Source organism: Channa argus, chromosome 6 (genome assembly GCF_033026475.1).
Source record: "Channa argus isolate prfri chromosome 6, Channa argus male v1.0, whole genome shotgun sequence".
Taxonomy (NCBI): Eukaryota; Metazoa; Chordata; class Actinopteri; order Anabantiformes; family Channidae; genus Channa; species Channa argus.
The window spans coordinates 19,941,079-19,967,084 of NC_090202.1; the positions used below are offsets into that span (position 1 = coordinate 19,941,079).

The following is a 26,006-nucleotide window of genomic DNA, read 5'->3' on the forward strand; positions in this document are numbered from 1 at the left end:
TAATGCAGTCCCAAACAGCAGCTTTACTATGAATTCTACATTTGGAGTCTTTTACAAGCCTGGCCATATGGGATGAAATTGTTGTTCCATTTAAGTTTTGTGTGAATGTTTTTTAATTAGAGTGAGTGCTTTTTGTTTGTGTGGATACGTGTGTCTGAGTTGTAGGTGCCCTGTCTGATTGGCTGGATTGGGGGGGTTTCTGGAAGCTGATTGGTCCATCCCGCACTTCCTGAAGTTTAAAAAGTATGGTTCCCAATAGCCAAACTGGCTTCTTTGGCAGCAGCACCTGTTGTCTCGCCTCAGCCTCCAAACCTTTGTGAGCGTTGTAAATGTTGGAAGGGTATTATCTCAAGTAATTATTCTGGATATTTGGATTATTGGATGATTGGGCCATGTGCCACAGTTTTGTGTATTTATTGTCTATTTTGTAAATAGTGTTACTCCTTGTCACCTTTAAGATAGTGTTAGTGATCGCTATTTTGTACATAACAGTAAATAGTATTATATAGCTGTAGGGGTGAACTGCCATTTTCTTTCTGACTGTTTTCTCTTGTTTTCATGTTAGGGAGTTAGGGTTAGTGACTGTCTTTTTATTTGTTTGTTTCTTCCTAGAGGCTAGCTAGCACTTTCTTTAGGAAAAAGATTGTTTTGTTGGTTGTTTTTGCTTTGGTTCACCCTGAGTTACAGTGCTTCATGTTTGTAATCACATTTTCTTAGCTGTAGAAATAGAATTTCATGCTGAATTGCACACATTTGGATTGTGGACTTTGGTTTGGGGACCGGGGAAGGAACAGCCTTATTTATCCTTGTAGGTTGCACCCCTAGCCCCTAGACAGTCATACTAAAGTGCATGGAGTGCAAGAGATGGTTCTAATGTTTAATTTTAATCAGGGGTCAAAAGATTAGAACCACCTCTTATAATGCACTCCATTACAACTCCACCACCCACATAATTATCAGCTTTCTGACAGTTTCATCTTAAAAAAAGAGAAAATATAACATCGTAAATGTAAAATTCATGGCATACAGTATTGGATTGCAATAGATTGGTCAGCTGTACCTAATAAAGTGACCAGGGAGTGTATCTTTCTCTGTTCTGTGGTATGACAGTCCAAGTCAACTATTAATTTTATCCATGCTATCTGCTGTGAAGTGGGTTGGACCTACAGTAGGCATGAAGCTACACCGCACTGGATTATCATGCATTATAATCACCTTGTGCCGAGATTACACAGCCGTCTGTGGAGTTATGTGTTAGTGCCTTGGGGTTCTAGCCAGTATGGATATGTTTTCTTGCATATTGATGAGAATACCATCCTGTGTTGCTTTGTGCATTCGATCCCATTGGTATAGTTAGGATTGTTTATTTCCGTACTAGTGTTACACAAGGAAATTGATGATTCAACCTCTAGGCTAATTCTTGACAAAGATTCATTGAGGCGCTTTTGTGTGTGTGTTTGTGTGTGTGTAAACAGGAGGCACTCAGACCGGTTATGTGTAGTTGAGTGTTGATAAAGAGTTCAAATGAATATGGAATTCTCTAAGAACAGTACCTTTAACATTCAGCTGGTATCCGATTGTGTCTGCATATGATTTAGCTTGATTGAAATTGCACCTTCACTTAACTGTAACACTGCATTAGTCTAACTTGTATAAAATTAACTTGACTATTAACTCATTAGCATTTCAGCACTTTAAGATAAAACTTGATTCAAATTGTCATGTTTTAATCTAAAAACAAGTTTAAAAGAAGTCAATTTTTTATTGTAGCCTACAGCTATCTATCTATAAATCCTTTAAGTAAAATCAAATTATACATACAAGCGATATATTAATGAGACAACATTTAAAGAACTGAGGGAAGACATATGATTGTGTATCATCTGCATTATTAATTCTTTTCATAATGTCCTAAAAATAATAAACAAAATCAGTGGGTTTGGTTCAACATGTCAGCTAATACGTCTTCACAACCCTTTTCTCAAGCAGGACAGGACCATTGTGATGTGACTCAGTTGTCAAATCAATCATTTCCTTGATATGAATTGCTGTGTAGGAACTCCTTCGGTTGTGATGTAAGATACTCAGCGTAACTTTGGCTTATCACACAAATTAGGCCTGGACGTTACCTATATTACTTTATTCTAGGCACAATTTTAAGCCCACTTTGTTTGCATTTAACTGTAGAGTATTCACATTACAGTCTTACATTTTGTTGGGCAGTTTAACCTTTGAAATTCTTTTCCAAATAGCTATTTCCTAGTCTCGAGTCCTCTTCCACTGTGTTTAGTGTTGTGATTGTTTGTACACACATGTGGTCACTTAACCCCCTGCTGTCTTTCTGTGTCACCTTAACTCATTGTGAACCCCCCTGCTTATGAGCTGAGACCTGTCACAGAGAGGGTTGGCATCCATGGACTAAACTTGGCAATGCTCCAGCAGTTCAGAAGCGTGAAAATGTGCACACATACAAGCATGGACACACGCTTGCCCTAGGGACCCAGGCATCTGTTTCAGCCAGATGTGAGGCATCAGCAGAGAAACATACTCTCACATATTCACAATGAGACATATTCACAATTTTTGCCTTTAGCTGTACATGATACCATACGTGTGTGTGCACAAAGATATAATCACACACTCAAAAGTCCTCCTATACAAACCCCTAAGGTGTGAAACATATGTTTGCTACCTCACCACTGCTGAGTGTGGCAAAGCAGGAGGGTAATGTTTATGAGAGACCGTCATTAATATGACAAAACAAGGCTGACTGAGGGATTTACTGCACACACTGGTGCTGCCATCATCTGTCAGTGCTTCTTATCATGATCGTCTTGTGCATGTTAGCATCACTGTTAACATGTCACCCGTCCTAATCCTGAATGATTAATCACTGTTTTATATATTTTCTTTTCTGTATTCTGTACCTGAATCCAGTGGAAACACATCCCAAAGGTCTCTGAAAACCTTTTTTTTTTTTTTTAATCAATCCCCTACCCTGCATTATGGCTTGATAAGAACTAAGTTTTCTGCCAAAGACCTGTTTATAGGAGGACAGTGTTATATTTCAGCATGGCTATGTACAATTGTAAAATATTGATACCTGTATGAAACAAAAACAGGTTTTCTAAACTGTAAAGTACTATTTGGTGTACTATTATGTAAACGTACGCATCAAACAGGGCAAATTGATATGTACAGCACTGGACAAAGACACTGAACCCCAGCTTAGTTGCTCCAACTGCATAGCAGCTCCTTATAAGTGTTTGTGTGATTGTGAGTGTGAATGGGTGAGTGAGAAGCAGTGTGAAGCACTTTGAGTACCAATAGGTGGAAAAGCGCTGTCTAAGTGCAGACCATATACCCATGTAAAAGTACAGTATCCATGTACTGTTATATTAGAATTAGCTTTTAAACTACTGTAAGAATTTAAGACAACATTCCTTTGCCTATACAGTGATGCTACAGCAGTATACAGCACAACACATAGATGAATTAGATTAGATTTGATTGAGATTGAATTAGATTGCCAGTGCTGGTTGATGGAATTTTGTGACAGAATCAGCTAGCTGAAAGTGCTCAGTGTAGAGTCACCAGTGTTTCCACCTAGACTAGTCAGCCATAAACACACATACCCAGGTCCAATCACCGGTCTTGAAATGCATGAAGGCACCCATTCTATTAACTTGAAAATGGCAAATGAAAATTTAAAAAAGAGGGCTACCTACAATAGCAAGAGCTGATCTTAATTATATAATACATAAATGTCCCGTTATATAGTGCTTTTGTTCAAAGCGCTTTACAATGTTGCTTCTCATTCACCCATTCACACATACTAACACCAATAGCAGTGGCTTCCAAGCAAAGTACTCACCTGACCCGCAGGGAGCAACTTAACAGTCAGAGTCTTGCAGGAGGACACTTCGAGGGAACGGGAGTCGAACCACTGACCCTGTGGGCTGTGGATCTTAACCTACAGAAACACCTACTAACTATAGCTTTTTAAAGTGAGAGATTTAGCTGAAATGTAAGGAAGTTGAAGTATAAAGCAAATGGGAATGGAAATGCACTACTTGACTTAGCATTACTGCCTCCCATGTCTTTGTGCTTTTGTTACAGTATGTGTTTCCGTTTTGTATTAAATGGTTTAACTGTCCATCTGTTTGTGTAGTGGCAAAAAAGCAAATGGACTTGTATGTTTGTGCTCTTGTGACAGAGTGAGATAAGGTAGTGTGGAAATCCATTATGTCTGGGCTCAGCCTCCCCACTGCCACTTTAATTATTGTCCAGTTTCTATCTCCAGCCAACCACATGTTGGAGAAATATTTACAGCTTATTTTAATCGGATAATTTCACTGTCATTACCATATCCACCAGCTAATCCTATAAACCATATAGTCATCCCTGCCCATTTGTCTCTTAAAGCTAAGCATTACTTTGGGATTGTTATTTGAGGCTTAAACTGTATTATCCTGGTCCATCATCATCCATCAGTCAATGAATTGAAGGACTGATTATTCAGTATATTGCCTTCTGGAGGCTGGAGAATATTGATGGAGACATCTTAAAAAAATATGAATGGTGTTTTTGTTTCATGATGTCTGATTTAAATTGAATTGCAGCTAATATATCATTTATATAACAATTAATTAGTGCAGTTTAGTGTGCTTGGAGATGTGTATGTGCGAATGCCTTTGTCGAAAGATGTGACGTAGAAGGTGGCTTTTTTTTTTTACCAGATTTTGCCAATCAATGCAGTCTGTTGTCTAGGGTCAGACAGTGTCTAAACAAAGCGCATTGTGATTATTTGTTACCAAACTAATTCATCGCTAGCAGTGAACTCTGCCCTTAATTATACAAACTTAACAATCACCGGATGGCTGTAGTGACTCGGTACCTGACTCCTTGTTTTCATTGCACAGTTGAGTAAGTCTTGTGTATGGGATGGAGACTGTTCGGGATGGAGGGGCAACACTCCTGTTGCCCCTGAGAAATGTGTAGACGTGAAAACCACAACTTTGAGTCATTTGAAGTGGGGCTTTGCAGTAATTAGACATAATACAAAAGAGGATCAATAATATTCACATAACTTCTACCCATTTCCAAAACCACTTTGTTCTTTTTTCCCTCTCTCACCATTTAATTTATTTATTTTTCTGTGGCAGTAAATTGGTATATTAAAAACAAAGACCGCAAACCTTCATGAAAATATATTTTTCTGTTTGCCAATTGCAAAGAATTTGTGCTTATTTTGGTTTCATTTATTAGAAATGTGATTCATTAAAACGCAGGCAGTTTTCAGTGTATGAGTTATTTTAAAGTGTGTTTTAGGGCAGACTCTCGTGGATTCAGATTAAAGTTGTAGGTTTGAAAACTCACGAGACATCTAAACATTTATCATTAAAAAAAAATACACAATAAAATCAAGATGTATTTTTGTCCGTAATGTTAGAAATGATTCACCTCTAGTTTGCAGGCTTTAAGTTAAAGATTATTAGGTCTCAAGATGAAGCATTAGGGTTAAGCTGTGTGCTTGGAGAACAGCAGAACAACATTATGCAACTTTTTCACGTGGAGTGATGCTCGTTCAAACAAGCAAATCCTACACCAACCCTGTCTCACGAAAATTACTTTTCTGTGCAGCTAAGTTGCTCTCGCAGAGATGTTCTTAAGGAAAATGTAACCTCTGGATTAACACACTTGACACGGGCAATTGTACTACTTTTTATAAAGACAGATTTTATATTACTATGTAAACCTAGTGTCACTGACAAATTACTGAAACAGTTGCTTATAACAGTATAAATACTGTTGCACGCTAAGTTTGCACATGATAGAAAGTTGTACAGTAACTACTGTAGTAATCCACTGTCCTGCTTTCTGTTGTCCCCTACTGTCTGCAGAGCTGTGGTGCACATTCAGGTCAATGATGTCAATGAGTTTGCCCCAGTGTTTCGGGAGCCTCAGTACCATGCAGCAGTGACAGAAGGCAAGATTTATGACAGCATCCTACAGGTAGAGGCCACTGACCAGGACTGCTCACCACAGTACAGTCAGATCTGTAACTACCAGATCTCTACCACCAACACACCCTTCGCTATAGATCGCAATGGTAAGTAGAAAAAAGGAAAAATATGTTCACATTGGAATTTCAACAAAGAAATAATGTTTTACCACGTAGTTATTAACAATCCATGATGTTCAATTATTTGTCAATTTTATGTGTTACGGTTTTGGTGTATCTGCTATCCCTCTAAATGTCTCATCTTAGAGCAGTTCTGCTATTTTGCTATTTCAGTGATTTCCCACATTCTTGCTCTTTGCTCTCCATCATTAGATATAATGCACTATTACATTTCCGTCATAACAGTGACATTCATGATCTAAATGTCCTATCAATGCACACTTGAGCTTCATGGCCGCCTGAGGAACACACACACACACACACCAACACACATACACACACACACTTACGCATACCAGTATACACTCTAGTAGTGAAACTTAAAAATGTGTTCTTTGCTCTTTCCAAGGACAAAGTCAAGCTTTGCCCAGAGAGCCATCAGTCTCCACAAATCAGATCAAAGAAGTCTGTGCACACATAAACACACAAAGACACAAAGATAAATGTGAAGAAAAATCTCAAATACCCTTTCAAATTCACTTGACTTTACAGAGTTAGCACTTGCACTTTATAACTCAGTTCTTAACTTTTCTTCTACAAATAAAAATATTATATTGTTATTATCATTATTATTTATATTAGTGTACCCATGCAAATTTGTAGAAAGATCCAGCATTACCTTCATTATCATATCTTCTATTACCTGCTAAGCATTTTAGTTTGATAAAAAATTTAAATGTGTATATAGTCCATAATTTCAATATTTTATCATAGTTTTTATGTGTATTTTAACACCCTTGCTGGGTAGTTTACACAAAGTCCTGAAGGTTTTAACAAATTGCTTAAGCATGTACTTTAACTGTGGACTTACAGTGGAACCTATTCAAATACAACAAGGGGACTAGTGACTCTTCTGATGCTCTAAAAAATCCACAAATATTTTTGCTTAGGATACACAGATGCAAGGGACATTACTTTTACACTTTTGTTGCTACCAGCCACTGAGTGTTACAATAAAAACGCTGACTGGATGAGGTTGGGGCCAAACTGCACCGTGAATGATACCGGGAGGAGGCTGTAGCCGGAGTGTTCTCTTGTCTATCTCTCCACTTGAAGGGGTCTTGCTCAGCCATTGACCGCTGAGGCAAAGGCATTGAGAGCTCTCAAACTCAAGAGTACCTGAGGGAGTGAGGAAGAAGTTGGAGGGAGGAAAGAAGAGGTTGGCAGCGAAACTGTTAACAGATCAGGGACAGAAGGTGACAGTGAACTTTAACACTAAGCCATCATAGCTTAGTTTTAAATCTCAAGAAAAGACAAGGAACAGTAAGTTGTTCCCATTAAAAGTGTTGTCTGTATACAAAGTTTAGTCATGGGACCGAGCCCAGTTGTTTTAGGAGGTAACTGAGCACTTTGTAAAAGTGAAACTATACTTTTGGTAATCTGTTAGGTTTTGCATCTTCAGTCTGAACAATAGTAGGTGGGCACCAGAGGTTTGAGAGATGAGCTAAGAAGTTGTTTTATCATTTGGTTATTTGTTGACTGTAAGAATGACTAAAGAATAATGCCAGCATTGTGCTTTTAATAGAGACCAGAGGGCTAACCAGAAATTTGTTAGAGCAGAAATGCTCTGTTTTAAAATTGTACAACAATTAAATAAAGTGATGAGAGAGGGATTTCACAAAGATAGATGCAGAGATGGTTTGTTTGCTTGTTTGTGTGAGTTTATCTGCCTTTGATAAAGAGGCAAATAGAGAGGGAGAGATAGAGGGTAAAGTAGTAATTTACTATAGGGCCATCCCTGCCAGCAGTCACAGCACGCACAGCCTGCTGGCACGGATAAGCTGATGTAGTAATTGAAGGAGCGGGAAGAGGAACCTCTGTCATGCAGAAAGGTGTGTATGTGTGCATGCATACTTGTGTGTGTGTGTGCGCGCACTGCGATAGATGAGGCAGCAAACGGTGAAATGAGATGAGGCTGCAAAACAGTGAGACAATGATGTGCACTGAGAGGGAATTGAAAGGTGGGAAAGAGAAGAGCAAAAATGGAAGGAACAAGGTGAGTGGAAGAACAGGACGAGGAACAATACCGTGCTCATATAAATTACTCCTAATCCTCCCACTCACACACTCATATTCAAATTTACCACATTATCAACATTCAGCTCTCTCTGCCCCTATCTCTCCACAATACACAAACTTCTTGGAGCTTCTGGGATGTAATAAAAGTCGCAGAAACACATTTTATCTACATTTCAACTCTCAGCCACAAAAAGCCCCGAGTGTCTCTATTTAATGCTCTTACGACTTTGCAAGTGTTCTCAGTTAGTGTGCCCAGGCCTGGCTGCGTGTATAGCATTGTCATCCGACTGTGCTAGACTGATCAAATATTTACAGACACATTAGAACTACAAGAGTTCCCTTCATGCACTTTGCTCAACGTGGGAAAGAGATTGTCAGTCATTGAATATGAGCTGATGATTGTGGGTTATTTGTTTCATCAAGATCCTGTGTGAAGTATTCTAACATTACAAATACATTTTTAGACATTAGTTCACATAGCTTGGTCTTAAAAATTTATACTGAAATACAAATCCTTAATTTGGAAGAGACCAATCTTAATTCTTAGTCTTTGTGGCTACACTACCCAAAGTGTCACTTACTGTAACCCAAAGCTACTCAGTTGGAAATTTCAGCAAGACATATTGTATCCAACCCCCTACTTTTCTTAATCCCTGTAATCCCATTAAATTTATCAAAATTCCAGTTTTTTTAATACCACAGTTATCATTCTAAAATTGTATTGATAATTTTATTATGACAGTATACAAAAATTTAATGAGAAAATAATTCCAATTCTGGTGCATGATGGTACAAGGCTCAGTAAACTGGGGAGTGATGGGGCACAATGCCTTTAACAGTATTTATTTCCTTCAAAAAAGTAACTGGAGGACAAATGGAACGTGCACAACATGGGTTTAATGGAAACGTCGGCCTAATTTTGAGAAACATTAGCAGTAATCAAACCACTTGTAAGAGATTGGCTACCTGTCATCCCATCCCTGATCTCATTTGTTACTGTGATTATATTAAAGCATCAGAGTTAATTTGACAATGATAAATAATGATGGTTTAAAATTAAATACACATTACTCATATAAACACACTCACATACAGATGGCATCTACAGTAAGAAGATAAGCAGTAATGCACAAGCATTGTTTTACATAAAAATGTCAAACATACACAGGTCAATGACACCAACTTGAGTGGGACTTCTGCTACATTTCCAAAATCATTTTTCTCAAAAAGCAGCTTGATCAGCTATGAGATTGAAGATTTATTACAGTCTGTTACATCATGTAGAAGTTTACCAAAGTGTTAGGTCTCTTTTACAGCAGATATTTTTTGACTTATGAGAAGGTTTATAATACCACCAACAGATGATTTCACTAAAATACCGACCAATACTCGTGTTTTAGACTAGAACTACAATGGATCACAGTATATGGTACAGTGTCACAATAGTTTTTAAAATAAGCCTAATGAATGCATCATGTCAGACTGACATGTAAAAGCAAAATGAGAAATGAAAATGTAATTCTCCAGTTAAAGAAGTATAAGATTTAAAAAAAAAAAAAAAAATACTATTGCTGATCCACAGTTTAAATAATTCAGCTCTTAGACCAGGTGAGAGCCTGGTGTTTTCCATTATGCCCTGAGGTTTTACAGTGGATGGAGACTTGTTGTTGCTTATTTCCACAGCAGTGTTTGACACTACACCAGTATCTCATGTCAACGTGACCTGTAACACCAATGATCTGAAATGTTCTCCAATAGAAATGTAATAGTAATAGTACAGACGGGGATACATTTAGAGACCTCATATGCAACATAACCGACTAAAATTATTTTTAGTTTTGTTTATTAATTGATGAAGAATCCTGGCGCGTAGGAAGTAAAGACATGCTGAAACTACTGTAAATATAGAAATACAGAAACAGAAATCTTACTAAATAAGATAAAGGTGGATAAACCAACAACTAAACCACTTTATCACTTCAACACTGATTTCACATAGGAAGACATTTATTCAAGACATCTCATATAATGTTAGCCAACTTTAAACATTGCAGTTTGTGGCTCTCATTGTGACAAATTGGTCAGCGCAAAAGGTTTTCAGTATAAGTGGAGGAATTGAATGGAACTTTTAAAACAGCTATCAACGTAACCTTAACCTTGGGTGGTTCTCTTCACTCCCACCAGGTAACATCCGGAACACAGAGAAGCTGAGCTACGATCGCCAGCAGCAGTATGAGATCCAGGTGACGGCCTGGGACTGTGGCCAGAAGAGGGCCTTGCACAGTGTCCCTGTCCGCATTGACGTCAAGCCTGTCTGTAAACCTGGGTGGCAAGGTGGGTCTTCAAGTCTGTGTGCACTTTGACGTGCAGAGATTTCAGGCAGATCTGAAGAAATGCAGAAACTGTATTGTACAGTATGTGCACAATGATGAAGTAAGAGCTGTGTGTGTTCTTTTTATCCTCAGAAATACAGATGTGATTATTTGCATTCCATTACAGTTTGTTTTTCCCTACTTACCACTGAATGTGTGGTATTTGCTGTAGTTGCATACTTTTTGTGCTTATCATACTGTCTGGGTTTCTCTCTCTCTACCTAGCTGCCTTTTTTCATCTTGCTCATTCTCATTTCCATTTCTGACCCTCTTTCCCTCCCCAACTCCCTCCTTCTCTCTCTCTCTTTCTTTTTCCCTCTCTGAGGAATTGGCCTGTCAAGTTTAGCTGGCATGATCAACAGCACTTTGCCAAGAGCACCGTGACACAGCCAGCACAGCTCTTAGCACATCAGAAAGAAGTCATGGCAGCCTTAACAAGGTCCAGAGTAATGCAAAGACAAATGTCTGCACCGAGTATTACAACAACACAAGCAGTAGTCAAGATAACTCAACACAATTTAAACATGTCAGAAAGGGCGGCAGCACGTGTTAAAAAACAAACACATGCTGAGCATTGTGTAGGTAAAATTCAAATAGAATAGAAGCTTTATTGTCATCAGTGAATACACATACATTTGCACATGCCAAGTTACAATGTAACTTGTCCTCTGCATGTAACCAATCCGATTGGGGGGAGCATTGAGCACCCACGGGGTGATAATTCTAGGTCGAAGTGGGTCTTTCTAACATTTTCAACTTAACAACCTGGAAATTATAACATTTTAAAAGTAGAAATTGTGGCAGAGCTGCTGTATTGGATTGGATTAGATAGTACAGGTGAATGTAATGAAGTGGTCAGTGAGTGTAGGTCATTTGTCCCTACCCTTTCATACAACACAATTTTTTTTAGCGCCCCCACATAGGCAGGTAGCCATTTAAAAAAAAACAGGGAAGAAAATGGCAGATATTATTGCTTAAAATGGAGCCAAAGCAGTGGCCAGTTTCATAGTCATTTTTTTGCTCCGAACACTAAGAGACTATGATTTAAACTCTGCAAATCAACTAAAAAAAGTGTTTTAGTTGAAGTTGAGCACAAAAACATCTGGGTTAGGTTAGAGTTAGGCCCTAAATAAAGATGGCTTCAGATTTCATGGTTTGCCTTAAAAATCATCACTAGTACTTCCTTAAAGTCAGATCACATACATGACATGTATCTCACAGTTGTTTCATACTGAACTTGACCTTCAGTGTACTGGTTGAAAGTCCTAAGTTTTGTGACCCGTCCACCATTCTGCCCCTCCCCACTCGATCGCTCACCTATGGCCTCTTGTGTCACATTTTATAGGGGAACACTCTCTTTCATACTGTTTGTTCTGTCAATAAGTACACGATTCACATGCTGTATTTCTTGTGCATCCAGCCATTTATTGTCCCACAAGACAGGATGTTAGCAGGCTGGTGATAAACAGCAGCAAATGAAGACCTTGGCAGCAGTGGTGGCAGCCACTAAACTGCTATTTGGCTCATATTCAATCTTCCAATCCGTGTTTTTTCCAAAACAAGTGGCATTGCATGCGTGTGGTTTTGGATGAATGCACTTGTTTCTAATCTGAGCCAGAAATCTTCCGCGAAGAGGTCAGAATCAAGAAAATAGATTTTGAATCAAGAAAGTAAATGATTTAAGAAACATCTTGAAACCTTAGATAATTTCTAAAGATGGGTACTTTTTTTGCAGTAAAGTAAGATCTCTACCAGAGTGAGGTCAAATTGTAAGATTTGAAAAGGAACAGGGTCATTCAAATCAAGCGGCTAACAAGAAACATTCACTGTGCTTACAGTTGGCAGCACATGGTACACTGTTTTGTGTTTAATCCCCAAGGGCAAAAACAAAGATAATGCCAAATAAAAGAATAATATATTTGACCAACAGCGTATGTAAGCTCAGTCTCACCACACATACAGCGCATTAACATCCAAAACAAACAGTTTAACAAGGGCTATTGTCTGGGTACAGGGTGACATTAACTCCTTCTGAAGGCTTGCAGGGATAATCCTGTCCTTGAAGCCTGTTTGCAATATTTTCTGAGTACATTTCTTTCAAATTAGGTTTTTTAGCACATGATTATGTGGAGAAGATCCGAACGCGCACACATGCACACACACTCACTCGATGAAAGGCCAGTCCTCCCTGTGAGTGTTGTTTGGCAGCAGGGATAAAGGGAAGGATGGAGAGGGAAAAGTAAATGCCATGGCCACAGATCAGGGGATATTTAATAGGGCTAGTGGATGTTGAATTAAAGGCAGGCTACTGCGGGAATGTCAAAGACGGACAGACACAGACACACACGCACACACACACACACACACACAAGATGTGCCCTCTTATGGTGAAAAAAAAGGAATCTGTCTGATCAAATTAGCTATGGTTTCTGGCTCTGAGAAGCAGAGCTCAGCTCAGCTGCACCTCTCGTGACCAATCACTTGGCTTGTGAGAACTCCTTTACTGACAGTGAGTCCCAGTTCACACGGTATCACACACACGCTTTACACAGGTCTGTATGTCTAGTGGTTTCACCATCATTATCTTTTCCTTTTTTTGAATACTTGTGCAAACTATTTGTTTTTATTCTAAAAACCTTTAATATACAGAATGATCGTTTTCCTACTAAAAACATGTTTTTATGTCTCCCAGTGCCTTTCAATACATCATACATGATGTATCCTGGGGTCACTGGTGCCTATGTCAGGGCTGCTACAACTAGCTAGGATGTCATTTTCAACTCTTGCCTACCAGCTCTGTGCACTTCCAGCACGATCCAGAGCTTTGCTATGTTGGACATTGTGTCTGACCTGCATGCGGTCTCAGCATTGATTTGTGGGAACTGGAGTTGACTCCTTAAGTCAGCCATCACCTGCCTGTTCCAAACAATAGCTCACTTGATGATCCTGAGTGATGTTGTGGTTTCTTGCCTTCTTTGATGAACCCACTGGCTGCCCTAGATGTGTGTATCTATTTGCTGATGATATTCTCATCAATCTGAGCAGATGTGGAAGGCTATATTTTTCCAAAAACTTTCATCCTCTGACTACACCACTAGTGTTACAAAGTACTGCGTGGCTTTGGGATGTTTCCAAAAAACATCTTGCTTGTTGAAAAGCAGTTTAAAACTTTTGAAACTCTTGTCATCCATCTTCAATCTTGTCTCTGCGTGTTCCTCATTACTGGTGTCCAAGCAGACACTCATGAACACACACACAAAAACTAATAATAGAATGAGCGGACAGAAGTGAAGATAAGAGAATGACAGCGCTGTAAAGCTTCTGTTGTTCATTCAGTGGAATGGTTATCAGTCTTATTGGGTGTAATACAGTTTGTTACTAACTTTACAGTTTGACAGAAAGTTTTGTATTGGTCAGACCCACAGCCCAGAGCTGGTACTAAGAGTACAAACAGCCCTAGAAACCAATGGTTTTATGTTTGTTTCTATAGATTTCAGTGTAGAAATAGCTGTGCAAAATTGTCTTTAAAATTAAATTAAATATGTTTAGAAAGCTCTAAAAAAGCACTTTGTAAATAGGATATCCAAATCATGCTTAAACCCAGAGAAATTATTGTTCATAAAATTTATTTTACCTCTCACCCTTTGGCTCTATTCTCAGACAAAGTTGCAGCTACAGTTGCTCAAAAATGTACAAATTCAGTGCCTAAAAACAGTTTTTGAAAAGGTGATGTGTACAGGTGATCAAGTCTAACAAGCCTGGTTTGTCAACTGCAAAAAGCAGTTGCTCTGGGTTCCCACACCCTCATGGCCACGCACTCCCTATTGGCCTTACACATAGTAGATGTTTCTTTATATTCTTGTTTTATAATTACATGGCAAAATGATACAAGCAGCACAGAGGGAGGAGTGATGTTTGGCTGTAGTGAGTGTGAGGATACTGACAGAGGTTAATGGCAGGGAAATGTTTGATACGCTGTTTAATTTACAACTATGTGGACTGTTTCTTTTAGCCTGCTAGCCCTACTGTGTCCCCCATCATGTTTACAACTGTGCACATGCTACTTCCTGTTCCCTCGTGCTTCTGGTCGTGCTTCTAGTCGTGCAAGAAAATTTTGCTTGGTGGCTTTTGATATCAATGTGCCTTTAAGACTGCGTGAATGTGTACAGACTGTTTATCTGTCAGTTTATTGCGTTTCAGATTTTCCATTGTGAAACCTTCCTCCTTCAGCCTCTTATGTTGCATGGTGTTCAAAAAATTGCCCCAATTTGTCTTTTCCCTTTGATGAGCACAGAAGCACCCTGAGGTCAGCCTATTTGTTCTGGGTCCAGGGAAAAGACTCCATGCATGAGAAACAGCACAATCTGCTTAACCAGCCTCAAACTGCAATGAGGACAAGGTCACAGCTAGTCTCTTCTTTGAATAACAAATTCCAGTAAAAACAGTTTACAGTAAGCATGTTTCAGCCTATTTCAGAGAAGCTATAATCGTTAGGACCGAACAGTATACGAAAGGGCACAGGGATGTCTTACAAAATATGACTTATCATTGATATAAATGGTTACACATTTCAGGAACTTTCAAAAAAAGTTTAAGAAATGGTATGACATAAAATTTTAAATGCTGGAAATATCAGCAATTCATTCAGACTCCTCTGTATTTATCAGACATTCTCTGAACTAGACATTTGTGCAACTGGAAAATAAAACATTGACTTAAAAACCCATTAAACCTCAATGTGCACTTATCACCTAAATAAAATAAAGCTAGAGTGATTTCTTTCATGTATTTCTCTAATAGCAGGTGGTAAAGTCTTGTACACACACGTGCAGACACACATTACACAAAGGCCACACACAGCTTAGTTCAAGCCTTGAGTGACAGATTGCCACACTGTTGAAAAAAGAAATCTGCATATTCATATCCGTCCTTTGTGTTTAGAGTATGGCTCTGCGCTTTGTTTGTGCCCACATGCTGGTGTGTATGGCATGTACACACACGCCTTTGCATGGTGTTTTATCTCTAAACAGCCCCAAATTAAAACTGACCCCATGGGTATTGTCAATCAAGGCAATTAGGATGAACCTCAGACTGCAGCTCAAGTTTGTAAACTATCAGGGAATAATTAGAGCAATATTATATAGGTGTTAGATTTTTGCCTTCCACTGTCAGTTTCTTTTTAATGAGTCCCATGGAAGCTATCTTTATTAAATTATTAGACACTTTTTAAAAAAAAGATAGCATTAAATATTTACCTTTAACAGCAGCAGTTTTATGGCATAGTGTGGATTTAGAGGAATACACTTGTTTGATGTCTCAACTTCTCCTCAAAATGAAAATAAAAGAAACTTCCTTGGCACTGCACTGATGATTCTGGGGATACATTTATAGAGTTAAACAAAGCAATTATATCTTATGAACACGTCATGTAGGAGATGTGATTTGTTATTAAAAATGCATGCACCGCACAATAATACTGTTCCTTTGTAGGGGGGGAGTTTTCTAACGAGGCTTGGACCAATGTTTGGACTTAATCCATCCCACATATGAGTATTTCTATATTCCCAAAAACTATTAGTTCCAATTGGATCCTCAAAATATGAAGCACACCTATAAACCAATATTTTATTCACCAGAAACTCTACTGGGCCAACGCTCATGAAAATGCTTTACTGACATCTGTTGCCACCATAAAGAATTTTTAAAAGTGACATTATATTTCAGTCAGAGACTGAAATACTTTACAATTTTAAAAGATGGGTCTGTCTGAAAATGCTTGATGCACTAAATATGACTTCAGTCTTATAATATCAAACAGGACTCGGAGTGTATTGAGTGTATTGAATTTAGCTTAGGCGTGTTTTGTTGCTTTTGATTTTAACTTTTCATTTGTAGGAGGACATTTTTAATTGTTTTTCTTTCAGTAAAGGTTAGAAGAAAATCATGGCAATAAGACTCTTCTGGCAAACCAATAAAGCTGACTTAATTATATTTGGCTAAAAAGATGCCAGAGACTCACAGAGACAGTGCAATGTGTTTGTTGATACTGTAAGTTGGTGGAAGTTTGAGTGTGAACCTCAGGTAGAGTGCAGTATCTGAGATCAACAGCAGCTCTGTGGCATTTTCTTCTTTTGAGAAGCTGCATTTTCTACTCCGCTCTCCAGTATGCTATTCAAGTGTGTGTGTGTGTGTTTGTGTGTGTGTCTGGCAACCAATGGTCCAGATTTCTGATAAGAGCAGGAAGAGAAATTAAAGAGGGGAAGAGGAAAAATAAATAGCTCTGCACTTCCCTTTCCCATTTCCTCTCACCTCCTACTCTCGCTTCCTCTCTAATCTCAGACTGAGGTTGCCTGACTGCTGCTGTAGCGCTTTTCATCTCCTCTGTGGTGTTAGCTTGTTTTGTCTTATTACTTTCATTGTTTCCTTTTCACCTTTTTCTTAGTAGTGTTATTTCTTGTTTCTTCTGTTGGCTTGATTCTGTCTTACTGTTCCCTTATTCCTCTTTTCTTTTATCTCTTCTTATCAGTTCAACCCCATGTTTTGTTCAATCTCTCTGCTTGTCTTGTTTTTCTGATCCACTACTAGTTTAAAGTAAGAATCTCCTGTGTAAGTAACATCCACCAGACACTCCTCTTTTCTCATTTATGCTTTGCACCACAAACAGAAACATAGGCACGGGGATCAACTAAGGTGAACTCTCCCAACCATCTTTTTTGACTTCAAGCAGGAGGGATGGATGTTAAAATAGAGACTAGCCTTATACCTCAGGCTCGCCTTTTTGTGTCAGAGGGGAGCGTTGCCTGCATAAAAAGCCTGTGTGTAGAATACGCAAAATAAAGATGTGCAGAGGGAAAGAAAGAAAAATTGATAGAAAATATGTCCAAATACAACAAAGTGTAAATAAACTTAGTTCACATGATGTATGCACAAAATACACCCTTGTTGTTATTTGTCAAAACAGACAAAGACAAGCATATCGAAGACACAAACATGCAACAAACATAAACACACAAGATTACACTTTCTTAGTTCTTCTGTTGAGATTTTTGTTTTCTTTATAGTGGCACTGAAACGTGTTAGGGTTAGATCATGATCGCAAAGGCAAAGACAGGGATAAAGCGAGGTGAATGGACGAGAGGGGAAAAAAAACAGATGCGTTAAAGCAAAAGATGAACGTTCTCACAATTTGGTAAATCCTGAAGAAGGGACATTTGGTGTCAGTCCCTGGGACAGCAGGAGTTGCAGTGTCATTTTATCAATCAGTCAGTTAGTTTGCATTTTGACCTTAACGTACGGCTACTAGCTTAAGATGTTGACTAAAAAGCAATATGCTCCCTGTAAGGACAAGAGACCCTCAGACACGTACAGTATTAAACAGTATATCCCCACTAGGACTGGTTTCCCCCAGGATCCCTTATGAAAGGTCGAGTATTCAGCTGCCAACACAAGCAGGATAAACATGAAGTTACAGAAAAAAGAAGACAAATCAGTTTTCCCTTGTTTTTACTGAACAGTTCCAGTGTCTGCACTTTTAAAACCCAAGATTAAACTGTCATTTTCCCTCAATTCCTCAAAATGGGCTCAAGAATTACTAGAAATGAAATGTAGGTCTTTTGGGAGGCTTCCTGCAGGATCTAGCAGAATGAAAGCATGATTTCTTTAGAAATGTTTTTAATTAGAGACTTGTATCAGAAATATGTTTCTGCCCCTTAAGCTTCCATGTAAACCACACAGGACTGAATATATAACAGCCTTACCAGTACCATCCTTACCCCAGTTTTTCCACATCTGGGTTTTTGAAGGGTTTTATTATTTACATAATAATGGTCTTTTTAATGGTTTAAAGCTACACTAATCTATCATTTTGTACCATACCAATGATTTTATTCACTGTGTGTAATGTAACACATGTTGCTTTTTTTTAAGGCCGAGATCTAAAGTGACCTGAAAGGAAAACTAGTTTTTAAAATTTCTGTTAGAAAAATGACAAGAGAAAGATTCAAGCCAACATAATAAATAGCCATTTAAATGAAATCATGCTTCCACAGTGGAATATTCAAGGAGGAAGAAATATCTCACTTTTCATTTTGGCTTTCATCTTCTTGTCTTGTGAGCCATCACATTTACAAGCCCCACATTTTCATGAGCCTTTTGCGCAAGCGAAACAAGAGCTTTCCATGCACTCACGAAGAAAAAAAAGAGAGAAAGAATTCTCCTTTATGGTGCGCAAAGAGCATGCATGAAAGCATTAAAATGAATGCTTTTGGGGCATTGTGGGGAAAAAGAGTGAGAGGACAGCAGGAAAAGAGGAGGAGAAATCAGAAAGATGCCACACTCTGAAGTGGAGGGAGATGGATGAAAACAGATGTAGAAAGGAAAGGGGAAGGGAAGGAAAGGCAGGAAAAGAGGAGCAGAGTGCTCTTTTAAATGGAAATGGGCTCTCCCACTGATGCCTGGGACAAGTAATGACACCCAATCCCCCTGACTACTTGAACATGGTGTCAGCATTTTTCCATGCACACACACATGAAATCCACATTACTACCATCATACACATCCACACATCTATTTAAAAGCATGCAAGAGCTTGCTCATCAAACGCACACACACACACACACACACACACACACACTCCTCCACACCCTCCAGAGACGAGGAAGAGCAGGAAAGTGTGATGATGCATCATTTTCTTAAGCACCTCTATCCATCTTCCTTCCCTCACCATCTCTCACTCTCTGCTTTTTACATCCTTCATTTGAAGGAGGATACAAGAAACTAACCTCAGCTGTATGTTTGCATGGATATGCCTGATGGCTTTGAAAAGTATTCAGACCCTCAATTCGTTGCACACTTTGTTGTGCTGTAGATTTAAGTAGTTAAAACTGAAAATAATGTGCCCTCAATAACCCACAATGAATGAACAATTTTTGCTAATTAAGAAAAATCAAAAATCCAAGTTGCTTCTTTACAACATATTTAGATCTTGTAGGAGCAATTAAGAGTGTTTTTGAGTGGAAGCTTATGGCACATGAATTTCGGCACATTATCCCACTCTTACTTCCAGATGCTTTCAAGCTTGTCAGATTGGCTGGGAAGTGTCTGTGAACTGTCAACTTAATGTCTCGCCACAGATGTTTAAAGGGCTTTGTGACACAAAGACACAGACTTGTCCTGATGACACTCCAGTGTGGTCTCATATGCATGGTTAAAATCACTGACCTGTTAAAGATAATTTGTTGTACCAGTCCCAGGTCACATGCACTCCTGAAGAGGTTTTCCTCAAGATCCTGTAATTGGCTGCATTCATTCTTTCTTTAGCTGTGACCAGTCTCTGTGTCCCTACCACTAATCCCCCAACTCTAGGAACAGTTCTGATGGTTCTAAAATCTTCTGATAGAATTTATGGCCATTTCCAATCACATTCTGTTTATCATTTATAGTGTATAGCATGCTGAAAATGTCTTATCACGGTAAACCTTTAAAACATGATCCTGTTGATGATGGTGCATTCGACATTTGCAGGTTACAAACATAGAAAGGCTGTTAACTTACACAAGCACCACATGCATACACACCCATAACTTAAAAGCCCATGTGAACGTTTTCATGTCTGCCTTGCTTCCGTTCAAATTCACAAAAAGAAACTCTTGGGCCTGCTGTTTGAGTTCTGTTCAATGTTCTGTAGCCAAGCACACAACTCAGTAGAATTCAAAAAGCCCACACTCCCTGTGTCTGTTAGTGTCTGTATGTATGTATGTATGTGTGTGTATGTGTGTATATACACACACACACACATACATACATACATATGTATGTGTATGTATATGTGTGTGTGTGTGTATATACATGTATGTATATATATGTATGTTTGTATGTATGTATATATATGTATGTCTGTGTATATATATATATATATATATATATATATATATATATATATATATATATATATATATACACATATATATATATATATATATATACACAGACATACATATATATACATACATACATACATTCAGCATATTTAAAGATAGAGATAACAATGTCAACATGCAGTTTTAGGAGGAACAACAGAAGAGAAACGTGAAAACAAGCTCAAACCTTGTGACAATGGCTACATGTTTAGTTACAAATTTTAATCTTATCCCTTTCCCCTATTAAAGACTATTTAAAAGGGATGAGACTGACAACACCATAACCTCTTCTATGAGTCAGCAAACTTTACTATCCCTTCATGTTTGTCTAAAGCTTTCTAACCCATAAGCCTTAATCACCCACTTTCACCCTCAACTCAGTCCTTCCTCATTATGTGCACACCGGTTCTCAGCCCATTAATCCTCATTTATCCTTTCACACTGGCTCACTCCTTCCTATGCATCTTTAACCAGATTCTGCCCCACTCAACCCTTTCTCTCTGGATGTGGAGCCAGCTAGATATTGTTAAAGCAAACTTCTCGACAGATCATTTGACCCTTGGTTGTCCGTGCAGTATGTTATTACATATGCACCTGTTATTCCCTCTCTGCAGCATAATTTTTTTGCATTGCAAAAACCATGAGCAGATTTAGTAATGACCTGCTTGATTAAGTGGTGTTTGTAGATTTTTAAGTAAACCAATCATTGCTGCATTCAGAAACATTTTCACTACAATGTAAAACCTTACATGCATCAAATTTTACAAGGAAATTGCTTTATTCCTTAAAGGAAGAGTTTTGCATTTTGAAAAATGTGCTTATTTATTATTTATATACTCTACCTACCAGCAGTCAAACATATAAATGTATATATTATATATATTTTTTGTTTATTCAACACAAAAACATTTGCTTAGCTGTTTAAAGGGATGCTGTCTGTTGAACATCCCTGTAAATGTTAATCACCAAGACACTAACATTAAATGAGTTGGTGGTCCAAATATTTTTTACTTTTGGACAGACTGTGGGTACCTGTACTTCGTAAAGCCAGTCTTTATGCTAAGCTAACCTAATGGTCTCTTAACCCCAGCTTCAGATCCATTATGGGAAAGGTATCAATCTTCTCATCTAACGCTAGACAAGAGAATGAATGTCCCAAAATGTTGAATTGTTTCCTACCGGCAGGAAGAAAGAGGAACATGCTTTTTTTCTCCATAAATCAAACTAAATTTTATCAAAGTCTCAAGGCTAATGGAAAAAGCCAAAGGAAGAATAAGTGATAAAGAATTCTTGAAAAAGTAAATCATTCTCCATATCACCACAGTTCTGTTTTGACACCATACAAATCCAAATGCTGCCAGTGTGTGTTGTTGCTGTGCATTTTGAGTTTGTATCAGCAGTCACTGCTCAGACAACCTATGATGGGTACTACATAAATGGTGATATTGTGTAAATGAGTAATCAACAGGTTGGAAGACGTAGCTGTACACAGTAACTATATGCATAAGAAAGATATGCTATAAAAACCAGATATGATACATAAGTATAACACGTTTGTTTCCTTTTTATACGCATTTATGTGTTTTTGTTCTCATTTCGTATTCACTATTGTTTGTCCCTATTCTCATCACAGCCACTGACAATCCCATAGTAACAGTGCTGCTGCAGCTCATAGCAATCACAGTGTGGAAGAGGTAAATCAACTAGAAAACAGATGCAGTGTGTCTATGTGTTTGAGCACAAGTTGGTGTGTGTGTGTGTGTGTGTGTGTGTGTGAGGAAGTGAACATGGCAGATTTAATGGGCTGGTGAGCAACGAAAAGCTCTTCCCGTTCTTCCTGCCAACTCAGCTTCATGGTTATGCCCCCAGCATAGAGAGACTGATAGAGAGATAGAAGGATAGATGGATTGTAACTGGTTTGTCTGTAGTGGCAATGCTGGTGGGATACAATAATTGAGAGTTGGGCCCCCAATTAATTTTAAGGTTGTAGTTTGCTCCACAAGAACTACTTCTGATGCAATGATTCTGCAATGGTAAGAGGGTAACTGGACTGACAGGATTCTGACTCAAATGTAGGATATGTGTGGTGAAAGCATTTACAGATATGCTGGGTACTCCTTTTAAAACTGAGATAATGAGAGTGATGGGCTCACAGTAAACAAAACACAGTGTAAAAAATGAAAATAAACAAACACAAAACAGGCGACTTAATTTTGCAGGTCATTCTCTTGTTATCTCAGAAAGAGACAAACACAAATTCACACCACCACTGCTGGAAAGAAATGACGGGAAAAGTGAAAACATCACTGCCACACAAAATAATAGCCTGCTCTGACAGAAAACACAATTCACAGCTGACAGGGCAGACAGTGACAGAATAATGACTACTGCGGCTAATGCAGGTACTGCGTCGCACTTCAACAACAATGCAGCAATTTCATTAGCTGTGCACAATTCTGCCGGAAAGATATTGACTTGTGATGCCAGTGTATCAGTAACAGTCAGAATTGGAAATTGAGTCTTGTTTTGATGGTACAGTGGACAATATGAGGTGAAAAATGTGTGAGAACAAAAGCAACAAGATCAGACAGGATTTCAGATAATCTGCAGCCAGTTAGTGTTTCTGCTCAGGAGAATGCACTCCAGTTTAATCTGTTGTCCCTGCCATTCCTAACAGTATCACTTCATCTCCCACTTTTCTCAGGTTGGAATAAACGAGTAGACTATGAGCCAGGAACAGGCAGTAAGCAGCTGTTTCCTAAGATGCACCTGGAGACCTGTGATGGGCCGCTGTCATCAGTGAGGACCACAGTGGAGCTGCAGACCAGCCATATCGGGAAGGGCTGCGACCGGGAAACCTATTCTGAGAAATCTCTCCAGAAACTCTGTGGTTGGTTTAGCAAAAAACAGACATGTCTGCCTGTTCTTTAAATGTCATAAACTGTGTGACCAGACTGACAAACAGCTCAGACTAAAAGTGCCTTTCTGGCGTGTAGCAGTGAATGACATGAGATGGAACTGTGGCTATTAGTACCTGCAATATACAGTAGATGTTTGATCAAAGGTGACTTCGGAGTGAGATAGCAAACTGAAAGTTAGTGCAGTGAATTAGAAGTAAGCTGTTGCTAAAAGCATCAGTTGAATCCCCGCTCTGAGTACCAGGGTCAGACAGGGCCTGAGGCGCCTTTCTCTGTCCTTTTTAAACCAACATCTAAAAGCTCCCAGTCTGTGTTGCTTTCTTATCTCCGCTTGTGTCCCTGGTCCACCCCAGTGCTAAATGAAGGCAGCAGAATGGCAACTTAGAGCTGTGTCACTAATGATGTGACAGAGCGAGGGCATTAGCCGCCCCAGATGCAGCCACACTTGCTCCTCAGTGAATGATGAACAGCCAAGCCGCCCTGTCAGCGCCCAGAGCTGCAACAAAGTAGCCGATCCTACTTGCCACCCCACCCCCCCACATAAACTGCACCACCAGCGGGGGGTTGGAGTCATCATTTTTGACAAACAGCCCTCATAAGCTCCATTCCAGCTCATTTAAATGCATAACGTCCCCTCCCTTCCTGCCCTGGCACCCGGTCCATGCATGGTTTACCACTAAAGAGTCCTTTTCAGGCACCTCATAATCGTTATCTGATAGTGAATAGAATAAATTGTAATTGCTTTTTTAAAGCACAATCAATTTGAGATAATGTACAGAGACATCGGGCAAAGAGAAGGCTGCAGCTGGGTGCTGCAGAAGTCGATGTGTATTTATTTACTGAGGGAATCTAATTACTGTAGTCAAAACATTGATGCTCACATGAATACAAGGTAGGGAAAAACAGGGCTTACAGTTGGAAAAAACATCAATTAATGTGATAATGTGTTATTAGCAGAAATGAGCAGATGCATGTAGTAACTGTTTGCCAGGACAAGGGAGCAAAGTGAATTCTGACATTGCCCATTTTTTCTCAGAACAGCATGGTCTCCATGTTGCCTTGATTTATCACCATCCATAAGCTGTTACAAATGATTTATAAATGTGGTTTAGACATATGAATTGCATTTTTCACTGTCACACAAAGGGGTCAAGATAGATTTCTGAGGGTACGTCCAATACGTGGAGGAGCAATGTGAGCGACAAGGAAAAAATTATGTTTGTCAAGGTGACAGTTTGAAACGAGAGTTTGCTTAGGACACATGTTGAGGCTATTGTGTCAAATAATTGATACAGTTGCTTCTAAAGGGAAGAAAAGAAAGTGAACAGAATGACTCAGTGCAATGCAGCAATGATTAATGTGTCAGAATGTATGGTGTCATATAACAAAAGTGCCAGCTTTAAACAATGACATAGGCTGATTCACACCATGCACCATGTTTCTCGCCAAGCCCTTGCTGTGTCTTTCTCGTTGTGTTACCATAGCACTCGGTCAATATGTCCTCTCTGTTTCCATAGAGGCGCATTTTAGTAGTGAGCTATGTTCTGAATTTGTGAACAATGATTCACATCTCTTTTCTTTTGAAAGTCAGTTTCATTTGCCATGAATCAATACCCACATCCTCTATCCATCTCGGCCCATTGATTACATATTAAGCCCTGCCATCTGCCTTACTCATAAGTAATCATAGCCAAGGTTAGGCCAATATACACAGCATATCAGCTGAGATTGTTATTGACACATCCTCTGTCACACCTTTTATTTGTTTCCACGGCTGTGGTCCCAGGGGCCTCCTCGGGCAGCACTGACCTTCTGCCTGCCCCCAGCACTGCCACCAACTGGACGGCTTCTCTGGTGACTGACAGTGGGAGAGACAGTGACTTGATCTTTAGGTTTGATGGTCACCAGGCAGCAAAAATCCCAGACTGGGTGGTACCCCAGAATCTGACAGACCAGTTCACCATAGCAACATGGATGAAGCATGGACCCAGTCCAGGACTCAGAGCGGAGAAGGAAACCCTGCTCTGTAACTCAGACAAGACTGGTGAGTATGACACATTGACTTTCTTTTTAGCAAATGACCTGAGTAACACTTGTTACAATGCATGATGTTGCTATGTACAAGTTTAGTCAGTCCCACATATATCATCCTGCTGATTTAAATGCTCACACCAAATGTGTATTCATCCACAACTAAAAGATAGTTCGTAGTAACAACAGCAGTGCTTGGATTGGGCTGGTATGCACTGGTACATAATTGTAGAAACGGGACTTCTACATTTTTCTCTTTGGCATAGTGGGACTTTACTGCAACTGTTGCTTCTCACAAGTTGCTGGTACCGAGTTTCAGCTGCCTGCGCAAAATTTAGATGAATAGCCTGGTAAAATGATACTCAAAATGTGGTTTATGGAATGCTTGGGTTCAGATTCATTTTGCCATGTCATAGTTGACCAAACACTCCAAACGTTTCCTGACCCTAAATTTTCTCCTTCTACGGTATAATGCAGTGCAACAATAGCTCTTAGTATTACCGTGCTGAGAGCTCTTTCAAAGCAGTACCTGTTCATTTAGTCCCTGTTCAACAAGTAGTTTATT

General features: G+C 39.0%; 1 protein-coding gene across 1 annotated transcript in view; it reads left to right on the plus strand.

The window, feature by feature from the left end:
- LOC137129022 (calsyntenin-2-like) overlaps positions 1-26,006 on the plus strand; it is a 203,302-nt gene that overhangs the window by 132,328 nt on the left and 44,968 nt on the right. Inside the window, exons 4-7 of the mRNA XM_067507802.1 lie at positions 5,904-6,112; positions 10,388-10,537; positions 23,197-23,382; positions 25,197-25,454. Of these exons, the coding sequence (XP_067363903.1) occupies positions 5,904-6,112; positions 10,388-10,537; positions 23,197-23,382; positions 25,197-25,454 (803 nt within the window). The remainder of the gene's footprint in view (positions 1-5,903; positions 6,113-10,387; positions 10,538-23,196; positions 23,383-25,196; positions 25,455-26,006) is intronic.